Source organism: Scyliorhinus torazame, chromosome 4, assembly GCF_047496885.1.
Source record: "Scyliorhinus torazame isolate Kashiwa2021f chromosome 4, sScyTor2.1, whole genome shotgun sequence".
Taxonomy (NCBI): domain Eukaryota; kingdom Metazoa; phylum Chordata; class Chondrichthyes; order Carcharhiniformes; family Scyliorhinidae; genus Scyliorhinus; species Scyliorhinus torazame.
This window is the reverse complement of record NC_092710.1, coordinates 174,360,966-174,374,798: the sequence shown is the minus strand read 5'-3', so window position 1 is coordinate 174,374,798 and position 13,833 is coordinate 174,360,966. Positions and strand designations below refer to the sequence as shown.

The 13,833-nt window shown below is 46.6% G+C and overlaps 1 protein-coding gene across 3 annotated transcripts in view; it reads right to left on the bottom strand.

Annotated features, from left to right (window-relative positions):
- The window catches only part of LOC140410602 (protein LYRIC-like), a 154,448-nt gene that overhangs the window by 103,693 nt on the left and 36,922 nt on the right, over window positions 1-13,833 (bottom strand). For all 3 annotated transcript variants that reach the window (XM_072498890.1, XM_072498889.1, XM_072498891.1), the window contains exon 2: window positions 4,565-4,663. In XM_072498890.1, coding sequence (XP_072354991.1) covers window positions 4,565-4,663 — 99 coding nt within the window. The remainder of the gene's footprint in view (window positions 1-4,564; window positions 4,664-13,833) is intronic.

Genomic DNA, 13,833 nt, shown 5'->3' with positions numbered 1-13,833 from the left:
GCAAGAAAGTGGAATTGGTTCTCAGCTGTTCAGTTAATACATTGAATAACTAGTTTAAACAACAGCTGCAAGAATACCTGCTGCTTCAGGAATTATGAGAATGGGTAGAGATCATTGATTACCATGTGATAGCTGAGCAATGGCACGTCAAGAAAGTTATCTGGTCGAAAAATGTGTAAAAATGAACAGACATTCGAGTCTTTCTTGGATTGTAGTAGGGGGCTACAATTCTTCAGATTCCTGGTCTGAAGAAACAAATCATGCACAGTCCATCGGAAGAATGGGCTTGATATGATGCCACTGGCTCAGACAGTCAGGATTTGAAACTTACCCATGACCTTGAGGCAAGTACTGTAAAATAGGTCAATTCACTGACTGGCATTTGAGGGAGATGGTTGCATAATGGCACTGGTCTAGTAACCTAGAGGCCCAGGCTAATGCTCTACCGACACAGGCTCAAATCCCACCACGGCCGCTGGCGGGATTTCAATTCAACTAATAAAATCTAGAATATTAGGCTAGCCTCAGTAATGGTGAACTATCATGTGAATGCCCATCTGGTTCAAGAATGTCCTTTAGAGAGGAAAACTGCCATCCTTACCTGGTCTGGCCATGTGACTCAAGATCCACGACAATGTGGTTGACTCTTAGCTGCCCTCTAAATTAACCTAGTAAGCCGCTCAGTTCAAGGGTAATTAGGCACAGGTAACAAATGCTGGCCTAGCCAGCGATGCCCACAATCCATGAGAAAAAATGTACAAATTAACTAATTTATTCAATGCTTTGAATGGGCCAAAGTGAGCTGGTCAGCACCAATGATTCAAAATCAATCGAAAATGTATTGCTTGGTTTTCAACCTGCCATTTTGCACAAGTATGGGTTCACAGATCTATCTTTTAATTCTCCAAGAGGAAGCCAAACACAAAAAAATAAAAGGCAGAAGGGCCAAGGAGAAATCACAATGCACTGACCAGAGACTTACCAAAACACAAAAATCAGCAAGGTTTTCGGAGATTTTCTAAATTCTTCTCAAACACACCAAGGCCTCAGATACCTGCTCAGAGGTCACTGATCCATCCCTCTGCCCCATCCTGCTCACTGCTTGGTGTATCTTTTAAATACAAAAATTAGCCCATTCTTTCCTTGTCTACTCTGTGTATTTCTCGCACATCTTTTTCATAGAATCTCAGAAAGTCTGGGCACATGAAACAGGCCATTTGGTCCTTTCCGGTGTTTTTTTCTCCATGAACTGCTTATTCTAATCCTACTTACTTGCTTATTCCCTGTACTCATTCATATTCCTCTTATTAAAGCAACAATTTAAGAAATTTGTTTCAACAAAGGTTTGTAGCAGAAAACTGTACATTATAATCACCCTCTGTGTACACTTGGTAAAGCAAATGTCATAGAATTTTAATGGAGCATTAAAAACACCAGCCTATTGTCCCAGTTGCACATCTACCCTCGACTGGTATTGAAACCTAATCTCCAAACGTATGCATTTACGTCATTAAAAGGTGTCATCTATTGCTGGACTGGATTAGTTATATGATTTTAATTAAAAGAGACAACTGTAATAATAAGAAAATAAATGTTCTACTGTTGACAGTTCTGTGCAGCTTGTGCAGGAGTTGTCTCAACTGAATGAATGGTTTACAATGAAATTGCAAAGAACATTTCTAGCACAAATCAAACTGTTCCAAGTCAGCAGGGCTCATAACAGACCAATTGCTCCCTACATCTCTTTGGTAGCCATGCACCACTCAATTGATCTTCGAGCAAATCTGTGACAGACATATATGCAAGTGTTGCTGTCTCATGGACATTTACTGAACCACAAACATTCTCACTGAAGTTCGGTAAAACGTAGAAAACAGGAGCAGAAGGAGGCTATTCGGCCCTTTGAGACTGCTCCACCATTCATTGTGTTCATGACTGTTCATCCAACTCAAAAGCCTGAACCCTTCCCCCCCCCCCCCATATCCTTTGATCCCCCTCACTCCAAGTGTTATATCAAACTGTTTCTTGAAAACATGCAATGTTTTGGCCTCAACTACTTTGTGGTAGCGAACAACTACTTTGTGGTAGGGGCTGTTTAGCATAGGGCTAAAGAGCTGGCTTTGAAAGCAGACCAAGACTAGCCAGCAGCACGGTTCAATTCCCGTACCAGCCTCCCCGAACAGGAGCCGGAATGTGGCGACTAGGGGCTTTTCACAGTAACTTCAATTGAAGCCTACTTGTGACAATAAGCCATTTTCATTTAATTTCAACTCCACAGACTCACCACTCTCTGGGTGAAGAAATGTTTCCTCGTCCATAATGACTCCTACCAACTTTTACAAATGCACCATAGAAAACATCCTATCTGTCTGCATCACAGCCTGGTACGGCAACTGCTCGGCCCAAGACTGCAAGAAACTTCAGAGAGTCGTGAATACTGCCCAGTCCATCAAACAAAACCACCTCCCATCCACTGTCTCTGTCTACACCTCTCGCTGCCTTGGGAAAGCGAGCAGCATAATCAAAGACCCCTCCCACCCGGCTCACTCATTCTTCCAACTTCTTCCATTGGGCAGGAGGTGCAAAAGTCTGAGAACACGCATTAACAGATTCAAGAACAGCTCCTTCCCCGCTGTTTCCAGACTCCTAAACAGCCCTTTGATGGACTGACCTGATTAATACTACAGTTCTGTATGCTTCACCCGATGCCGGAGTCCATGTATTTACAGTGTGTACCTTATGTGGCCATATTATGTATTTTCTTTTTTCCCCCCATGTACTAAATGTACTGTTTGAGCAGCTCGCAGAAAAATACCTTTCACTATACCTCGGTACACGTGACAATAAACAAATCCAAATCCTAAACGGTCTACGCCGTATCCTCAGGCTGTGACCCCTGGTTCTGGACACCCCCACCGTCTTGCATCCTTCTTGCATCCACCCTGCACACTTGTTAGTGTTGCTTACTTTTAACACCAGGCCAGCTGCTACATGATCTTGGATGAGATCAATGGTATGACAACAGTATGTAATGGGAGACTGGAACACGCAATTCCCAGATATCGAGAGTGACATACAAACATCCCTAAAAATCTGCAGAGCTTTCCCGACAATCTAGTAAATTTCATAAATGTTATGCAGCTGTTCTACTCATGTCCTGCAAACCCACATAATGTATGTTCACCCAAGGAGCTGTCACTCTACTTGGAGGGTATTTTACTGCTGCCAGAAGTAAGTTTCTAAGAGAAGAAAAGGAGCCTCCTGTGATTTTAATCAAGTCTCTTCAGATGTACAAAACCACAGAAGTCACAGGCTCATCCATGCTGTATCAGCTGTTTGGTAGAGCAATGCAAAACTAATATAAACCTGTGGTCTTGCTCCCACTCCACAATTTCTCTGCTTCAAATGTTTATCCATTCTTCCCTTAGAAGATACTTAAGATACCGGAGCAACACTTGGCCATTTGGCCTCTTAGGTCTGCTCCACCATTCAGTAAGGTCATGGCTGATCTTCTACTTCAATCCATCTAGCTGCTCTACCCCGCTATTCTGCATTCCCTTAGCATCCTAAAATCAATTGACCTACGTCTTGGATAAACACAATAATTGAGCGTCCACAGCTCTCTGGAGGTAGAGAATTCCAAAGATACCGTGACTGAAGAGAATTCTCATCTCAGTCCTAATCGGCCAAACCGGGAGACCGTGGCTCCCTAGTTCTAGACACCCTAGCATGGAGAAACATCTTCCTAGCATCTAACCTGTTTTATGTTTCAATGAGGTCATCTGCCATTCTTCAGAATTATAGAAAATGTAGGCTTAGTGGACTTGATCTCTCCTCACTTGACAATCCTGCAATTCTCTGCCTCGATTACACTCTACAGCAAAGGGCGGCATTGTTGCCTCACAACTCCAGGGACCCCGGTTCAGTTCCGGCCTCGGGTGACTGTGTAGAGTTTTTACATTCTCTCCGTGTCCGCGTGGGTTTCCTCCGGCTGCTCCGGTTTCCTCCCAGTCCATAGATGTGAGGGTTAGGTGGATAGGACATGCTAAATTTCCCCTAGTGTCCAAAAGGTTAGGTAGGGGTTACTGGGTTATGGACATAGGGTGGGGCCTCTTTCAGAGGGTCGGTGCAGACTCAATGGGCCGAATAGCCTCCTTCTGCACTGTCGTGATTCTACGATTCTATTCCATGGAACAGGTACGCACTGCATAAAAAAGGTCTCCTAACATCTCTACTGATTATTTGTGACTTTTTGTCACTGACTTACAATCAAATACTCTTTCTTCTTCACACTGCCAAAACCTTTCATCATTGTTAGGTGGATTGGACATTCTAAATTCTCCCTCTGTGCACCCGAACAGGCACCAGAATATGGCGACTAAGGGCTTTTCACAGTAACTTCATTGCAGTCTTAATGGCAGCCTATTTGTGACAATAAAGATTATTATTATTATAATCTTGGAACTTGGCACCTCCTGTTCTAACTTCGGTATGATGCCTCACATTTATCCACAGAAACAGCTCAACCAAAGGATGAATTGAACGATGATTATCTTCAATGTACCTTAAGAGCTTTCTTCTCTGTAGCTAGTGAACCTTTTGTTTCTTCCCCAGGAATTAGCTGTATGTCATTTGATAAGGGAGAGTGTCCGTTCACTGGCACCTTGAAAGAAAAGCAGAGGTAGATTCATTAATTTCCGAAGATTAAATTAAGTACATAGTAAAAGAAAGCTGTGAATACTGCAGGCAATTCTACATCACTTTGAGTTTATTAAAATTGTATGGATACAAAGCAGTGCCTAGCGGAGAGACCTTTTTCTTCAAAGAACAGTAAATATGCAGATTGATAACAAATTAACGAAGGACAACTATTCTGTTCGAAATCACTATCAGAAGTACTACTCAAATCCCACTTCTTGTCCCCTATCAGCAGATATTTCCCATTAGGTCCAAAGTATTATAGAACTGCATAGGATATGCAGCATGAAAACAGGCCACTCAGCCCAATGCCGACGTTTATGCTCCACTCATGCCCCCTCCCAATCTTCCTCAGCTAATCCTGTCAGTATAACCCCCTACTCCTTCTCCCTCATATTTTTATCTAGCATCACCGTACACACATTTCTTCTTTTCACGCCAACCACTCCCTTTGGTACCGACTTTCACTTTTAAAAAAAAAATGTATTTTATTACAAAAATGTATCAAAACCGATTACAGTGAATAAACACCCCGGGAGACATACTTCCCAACAATCAACTATACAGTCTGTACAGATTTTTTCCTTTTCCACCCCTCCCTCCCCAGCAATGAAGAGCCCCTCAAACACAGTCATAAACATCTCTCACCTTTCCTCAACCCCCCCTGAAGAGCCGCTTAACTCATACTTTATCTTCTCTAATTGCAGGAAGTCTTGCAGGCCACCCAACCAAGCCATAGGCTACCCCCGGTGGCGATGCTGACCGCCACTCCAGCAAAATTCGCCGGCATGCAATCAGAGAGGTTAAGGCCATGACATCGGCCTTCCTCCTCTCCATGAGCTCCGGCTTCTCTGGAACCCCAAATATCGCCACCAAAGGGTCCGGGGTCCACCTCCTCCTCCACTATCCTGGCTAAGATCGCAAACACTCCCACCCAGAATCTTCCCAATTTTTCGCAACCCCAAAACATGTTCGCTGGCCCCCGCCCACACCTCTTACACTCATCTGCTACCCCCCGAAAGAACCCATTTATTCTCACCCGAGTCATATGCACCCTGTGCACCACCTTAAACTGTATAAGGCTAATCCTTGCACATAGGAGGTCCTGTTTACCCTTCGCAGTGCCTCACTCCATACTTCCCAATTGATCTCCCCTCCCAACTCCACTTCTCATTTCTCCTTGATCTTCACCACCCGCTCGCCTCCCTGCTCCCCCAGCCACTTGCATATATCCCCAATTCTTTCCTCCCCTTCTACATCCGGAAGCAGCAGTCGCTCCAGCAGGGTGTAGACCAGCAATCCAGGGAACCCCCTCCAGACCTTTTGCACAAAGTCCCTAACCTGCAGATACCTGAACTCACTCCCACTCGGCAGCACGACCCTCTCCCTTAGCTCTTCTAGACTGGCGAACGCTTCCTCCAAATACAGATCCCTCACCTTGACCAGTCCCACTTCCCTCCATCTCCTGTATACACTATCCACCCCCTCACCCCCGGGCTCAAACCCAGGATCCTTGCACAGCGGCGTTAGCACCGACATCCCTTCCACCCTAAAATGCCTCCTCAATGGATTCCATACTTCACCATGGACTGCACCACCTGGCTCCCTGAATACCTACTCGGGGCCATTGGCAACGCTGCCGTCACCATAGCCCTCAAACTAGACCCCTTACAAGATTCCTCCTCCATCCTAACCCACATCCAACCCTTCTCCTTCCCACCACCACCGCACCTTGTCCACATTCGCCGCCCAATAATAGTGAAGCAAGTTCGGCAACGCCAACCCCCCCTGCTACCTCTGCCTCTGTAGCAGGGTCCTCCCCACCCTCAGCACCTTCCCCGCCCATACAAAGTCAGAAATGTGGTACCGACTTTCACATTCTCACCACTCTTTGGGTAAATAAATTTCTACTAAATCCATAATTTGATTTCTTTGCAATGATCTTATATTGACGGCCTCCAGTTATGCTTTTCCCCCACAAGGGAAGACACTCACCACTCTATAAAACTTTCATAATTCTAATGTGCCTTTATTACTGAACTCACCTGTTTCCAATTCTTAACTACTTGATTTGAGTATTAAACTTAAGCCATCCAATGAGAAGATCAGATTTGGATGCACCTATTGCAAAATACTCCAGTTGCATATCACGGTACCAAGTTAAAGAAACCGACAGAAAATCATACACTTCAAAACCTGGGGCGGGGTTCTCCGGCCTCGCACCACGGGTTTCTCGGCAGCGAGAGATGGCGCGCCATTCGCTGGCAGCAGGATTCTCTGTTCCCACCACTGTCAATGGGAATTCCCATTTAAGCCGCCCTATGCCCCCAGGAAACCCACGGGCAGGGGTGCTCTGCCGACAGGACCAGAGAATTCCGCCGCCAGAGAATGGCCAGTGAAATCTGGCCGTGATCTAATATGGAAACAGGTTTTTTTTAGGTGCAGTCCATTGGGATTGATCCATTGGAAATTAGCACTGGTTCTTATCATAGACTAGTTCCAGAAATTACTTGAGAAGCTCAAGTATCCTTTATAAAAGAATATGGACAAGGAATAGATCAAAACATGAGGTAAGGCTGAGTAATTTCATTAGCCCGAAGCTGCTGCTTTAGCATATGTAACTAAGAGATGCTTTACAAGGTAGACTTATATTAACAGAAGTTCTTTCCGCCAATAAGATTACAAGATTTTTCGATGCTACTTTACAAAATAGGATTATTGGATTTCAAAGACAAGTCTTTTTTTTTTTAACAAACATTTTATTAAGGCATTTATGGTTTTATAACAAAAGATACAAATACAATTGTAAACATAATTCAGTACGTAACACCCCCCCAACCAACAACCATACCCCGCCAACATAACTTATACACACAATTCCCAAGTCCCTCCATCTCCTTTCGCTGATCCCGCCTAAGCTAAACTAAACTCAACTATCTCCCCCTACCCCCCTCATTCCCTAACTCCCCCTCCCCCTTATTGTATCTGCTAACAGTTTGGTTTTCCCCGAAGAAGTCGATAAACGGCTGCCACCTCCGGACGAACCCTAACAGTGATCGTCTCAGGGCGAACTTAATTTTCTCAAGACTGAGAAACCCGGCCATGTCGCTCACCCATACCCCCGATTTCGGGGGCTCCCGGGTCCCTCCAGGATAAAAGGATCCGTCTCCGGGCTACCAAGGAGGCAAAGGCCAAAATGTCAGCTTCTCTCGCCCCCTGGACTCCCGGGTCTTCCGACACTCCAAAAACGCCACCTCTGGACTCGGCGCCATCCTCGTTTTTAGCACCGTGGACATGACATCGGCAAATCCCTGTCAGAATCCCCTTAGCTTCGGATATGCCCAAAACATGTGGACATGATTTGCGGGCCCTCCTGCACACCTGAACTCCATACCAAAAAACCTGCTGATCCGGGCCACCGTCATGTGTGCCCGGTGAACCACCTTGAATTGTATCAAGCTAAGCCTGGCACATGATGAGAACCGATTGACTCTACTCAGAACATCCTCCCACAGATCTGCCTCTAGCTCCTTACCCAGCTCATCTTCCCATTTGCGCCTCTATCTGGGTTCCCTCCCACTTCTTAAGTTCTTTATTAAATTTACGAGACCTTCCCCTTCCCCACCCCCATTTTAGAAACTACCATATCTTGTAACCCCTGTGGCGGTAGAAGCGGAAAGGTCGAAATCTGTCTTCGAACAAAGTTCCTCACCTGCAGATAGCGAAACCCATTCCCACCCGGCAATTCAAACTCCCCCTCCAAATCCTCCAAACAAGGAAAGCTCCCATCGACAAACAGATCCCCCAGCCTCTCAATACCAGCTCTCTGCCATCTCCAAAACCCCCCATTCAACCTACCGGGGACAAACCGGTGATTGCACACACACCTTCTCATCCGCTAACAGTTCTACATCCAATCTCCATTGCGGGCGCTGACCCCCCTCCTTGCTCACCTGTAAATCCACCCAGTGTGGGGCATGGTCCGACACAACAATCGCCGAATACTCAGCATCCACCACTCCCACCAGCAAAGCCCTGTTCAAAACGAAAAAAATCAACCCAGGAGTACACTTTGTGTACAAGGGAGAAAAAAGAAAATTCCTTCGCACTTGGTCGTCCAAACCTCCACGGATCTACCCCTCCCATCTGTTCCATAAACCCCTTTAGTTCCTTCGCCGCGGTTGGCACCCTCCCTGTCCTTGAACTCGACCGATCCAACCTCGGATCTATAACCGTATTAAAGCCATGATCAACCAATCTGTGTCCAAGTCCGGGATCCTCCCCAACACCCGCCTCATAAACTGGGCAGCATGGTAGCATTGTGGATGGCACAATTGCTTCACAGCTCCAGGGTCCCAGGTTCGATTCCGGCTTGGTTCACTGTCTGTGCGGAGTCTGCACATCCTCCCCGTGTGTCCGTGGGTTTCCTCCGGGTGCTCCGGTTTCCTCCCACAGTCCAAAGATGTGCAAGTTAGGTGGATTGGCCATGATAAATTGCCCTTAGTGTCCAAAATTGCCCTTAGTGTTGGGTGGGGTTACTGGGTTATGGGGATAGGTTGGAGGTGTTGACCTTGGGTAGGGTGCTCTTTCCAGGAGCCGGCGCAGACTCGATGGGCCAAATGGCCTCCTTCTGCACTGTAAATTCTATGATAAAACTCCGCATTGTTCCAGTTTGGTGCATAGATATTCACGAATGCCACCAGTATCCCCTCCAGCGTCCCACTCACTGTAACGTACCTATCTCCAGTGTCCGCTACTATGCTCCCTACCTCAAATGACATCTGCTTATTGATCAAAATCGCTACCCCCCTAGTTTTAGAGTCTAGTCCCGAATGAAATACCTGCCCAACCCACCCCTTCCTCAGCCTAGTGTGATTCACTGCCCTCAGGTGCATCTCCTGTAACATTGCCACGTCTGCCTTCAAACTCTTCAAATGCTCTCTTGACCGGCCCATTCAACCTTCTCGTGCTCCATGTGATCAGCCTTGTCAGGGGGCACCCCCCTCCCCCTTGCCGATCAACCATAACCCTTCTTAGGCCAGTCTCCAGCCTGCATCCCGCGCCTCCTCAGGCCAGCCCTCGGGCACCCACCGTCATCGACCCCCAATCTGTCTCCAAGCGCCAGTCCCACCCCTGTCTGCAGATCAATACCCCCCTCCCTCCCTCCATAACAAACTAACAATCCCAACCCCACTCAACAAACAGATCACGTGGTCGCCCCCCACAGCGCTTTGGTGAGCTAGCCCGCCCAGCTAGCCTGGTAGCCCTCGCCCATGGCGCCAAGCATCCTACCCACCCCCCCCGCAACTGATCTCCCTCCCCGCCTCTCGAATGTACATATGCAAAACATCACAACCCCAACAAACACAAAGAAGAAAATTCCACCCACCATCCCCCCATTAAGAACAAAGTTAACTCAAAAATAAAACGGAGCAAAGGCCGCAAACTCAGTGCAAAACAATGCATACAGAACCCAAAGAGAAAAGAAATTTAGCAGCATATTAAAAACACAACTACTCGCCTCAAGTTCAATGTCCTCCATCACCTGCCAGTCCCCTGTCCTTAACAAAGTTCATCGCCTCATCTGGCGATCAGAAATAAAGTTCCTGGTCCTCATAGGTGACCCACAAACGCATTGGGTACAGCATGCCGAACTTCACCCCCTTCTTAAAGAGGGCCGATTTCACCTTATTGTAACTCGCCCTTCATTTGGCCAGTTCCGCACCCAAGTCCTGGTAAATACGCAGCTCGTTGCCTTCCCATATGTAGCTCCTCGTCTGCCTGGCCCACCTCAGGATCTGTTCCTTGTCCAGGGACCGGTGCATTCGTACCACCATCGCCCTCGGTGGCTGATTCCACAGCAGCTCCCTCATCAGCGCTCTGTGCACCCTGTCCACCTCCAAGGGCGAAGCAAACGCACATTCCCCCAGCAGCTTCTCGAACAAACGCGCCACATATGTCCCTGCATCTGATCCCTCGCTGCCCTCCGGAAGGCCAACAATCCTCAGGTTCTGCCTGCGCGACCTGTTCTCCAAATCCTCCACTTTCTCTTGCAGCCTCTTCTGGTGGTCCTTTATCAGCCCAATCTCCACCGCCACAGTGGCCAACTGCTCATCATGCTCAGCAACCGCCTCTTCCACCTTCTGGATCGCCTGGCAATGTACTTCCAATCTCTTCTCCACATGATCAATCCCCGTCTTAATTGGATTCAGGTATTCCTTTCTTTGCTGAGCAAAGCTCTCTTGGAGAAAGACCACCAGCTTCTCCGTTGACCACTGGGCCTGCAGTTTCGGTCCCTGATCCTCCGCCATATTCTCCTGCGCTGCAGACTCCACTCCCGTGTTCGACCAACGATCTCTCCTTTTCAGACCACTTCTGGTCCACAAATCCATACACTGGTGGGGAATCCTTCTCCTCTACTTCACCAGTCTATTGGTTTGTCGATCAAATCCGCCGTAAATTGGGGCAAAAGGTCCCAAAGGTCCACCACGAGCAGGAGCTACCAAATAAGCGACCACTCATTCCATAGTCGCCACCGGAAGTCTTCAAAGACAAGCCTGACAATGTCTCTTTCTACTGCACTGAGGTGGTTGTCAACCAGAAATGCCTTAAATAGGTTTGTGGAACTGTTGGGAGTCAATCATTGCTTTCCTTGAAGAAAACAAAAGATCCTATCCACAGCTGGAAGATAGCAAATGGATAAAGGATCTGATGTTTCTCACTGGTATTATATAGTAAGAAGTCTTACAACACTAGGTTAAAGTCCAATAGGTTTGCTTGGAATCACTAGCTTTCGGAGCACTGCTCCTTCATCAGGTGAGCTGCGCTCCGAAAGCTAGTGATTCCAAACAAACCTGTTGAACTTTAACCCGGTGTTGTAAGACTTCTTACTCTGCCCACCCCAATCCAACGGCAGCATCGCCACATCATGGTATTACATAAGCTGCATCTACAAACTCAACTTGGTACTCTTTCTTTTTTTTAATACATTTAGAGCACCCAATTCATTTTTTCCAATTAAGGGGCAATTTAGCCTGGCCAACACACCTAGCCTGCACGTCTTTGGGTTTTGGGGGCGAAACCCACGTAAACAGGGGGAGAATGTGCAAACTCCACATGGACAGTGACCCAGAGCTGGGACCGAACCTGGGACCTCGGCGCTGTGAGGCAGCAGTGCTAACCACTGCGCCATCCTGCTGCCCCTCAACTTGGTACTCTAAGGGCAGAGTAAGATTGTTTCTGACTTTACTTTTGTCGTACCCCTTTTGTAGCCACAGTGTCGGCCTGTCTTTTAAACCAGGATTTTTTAAAACATTACTGCAGCAGATGCATACACACACTAATACAGACTTTTAACCATCACTGCACCAAATGTATATAATACAATCATCACAAAATAAAGGACCACAAACTCGAAGAATACAGAGATAAATTACAAGGACTGCTTGATAATTTGAGCAAGGTTTGATGACTTGCAGAAGTTGAGATCATGCTTTGCATTTGTTGTAAACCCATTCATGGTTGGTGTGGTCACAGTGGTCTATTTCGAAAACACCGATAGGGCAGCTCGGTGGCACAGTGGTGAGCACAGCTGCCTCACAGTGCCAGGGACCTGGGCTCAATTCCAGTTTTGGGTGACTGTGTAGAGTTTGCACTTTCTCCCCCTGTCTGTGTTGGTTTCCTCCGGGTTCTCCAGTTTCCTCCCAGTCCAAAGATATGCAAGATAGGTGGATTGGTCATGTTAAATTGCCCCTTAGTGTCCAGGGATGTGCGGGTTAGGTGGGGTTACGAGTTACAGGGGATAGAGTGGAGGCCTGGGTAGGGTGCTCTTTCAGAGGGTCGGTGCAGACTCAATGGGCCGAATAGCCTCCTTCTGCACTGTAGGGATTCTGTGATTTCTATGATCTGCTGCAGAAATGGAACTGTTGGACTTCCAAGAGGACCAGGGTCTAAAGATGGTGCATTAATCGCAATCTACAATCGAGTTCTGGAAGCAAGTGCCAGAAACAAAATATCCTCACCTCAAGGAAACTAGTGTGCGACTCATTTCGATTTTCGGTAAGCATACTGGCTGTACTCCATAATGAAGTTTGCAAAGTCGAACCACCTGATGGAGCTCCTTCATACAGCCCTGACAACATATCAATTGGATTTCCAATGACTGACAGCCAAGATGAAGTCTCACAAGACCTCTACTAGTAAGCAGCCTGTATAAAGTTTGTTCATGTCTTGCAGCTCTTGAGCATCTGAAGATTATTTATTGTATACAGCTCTTAAATTCAGTACTTTTGGCCACCTCTGCAATCTGGGAAAGAAGTGTTATTCACTGATGTTCAGACTTTGTATTTTAGATAGTATGAATGCTTTGATTTTCCCTATAATCTGGTTGAAAAGGATATAGATAATAAATTCTAACTGGATTCAAAATTATTATTGCTGACTCACCTGTGATAATATGCAGCTTTCTGTATCAATACTAATTGTAAAAAATGAATACCTTTCCTGCTGTTTCAGGTCACGCTGACTTACAATACAACAGTTAAAGCTGGGCAAGCTCCAGCAGAAGATCTGTTGTTCTGAGTGTTGTCTAGTTGATTTACCTAAGAATAGAGGCAACTAAGAATGGAGGTCTGCAATCCCACATAGGTCATATTTCTTATACTCAGCACAATGAAATTCGATCCTTGAACCCCGCTTTACCTCCCCATTCCAATTCTGAGAAAATAGGATTACACTACTTACCTCAACCACTCCCTTAATTTATATTATCCCTGGCATAAACATGTCATGCCAAGAAGCATTGATGTGTTGATGCAGGAGCCCATTGGCACAATGCAATCTAAAAGTACTAAACACTCAAAGGCATAGAATCATAGAATTTACAGTGCAGAAGAAGGCCATTGGCCCATTGAGTCTGCTCCGGACCTTGGAAAGAGCACCCTAAGTAAGCCCACGCCTCCACCCTATCTCCATAACCCAGTAACCCTACCTAACCTTTTTGGACACTAAGGGCAATTTATCACGGCCAATCCACCTAACCTGCACATCTTTGACTGTGGGAGGAAACCGGAGCACCCGGAGGAAACCCACACAGACACGGGGAGAACATGCAGACTCCGCACAGACAGTGACCTA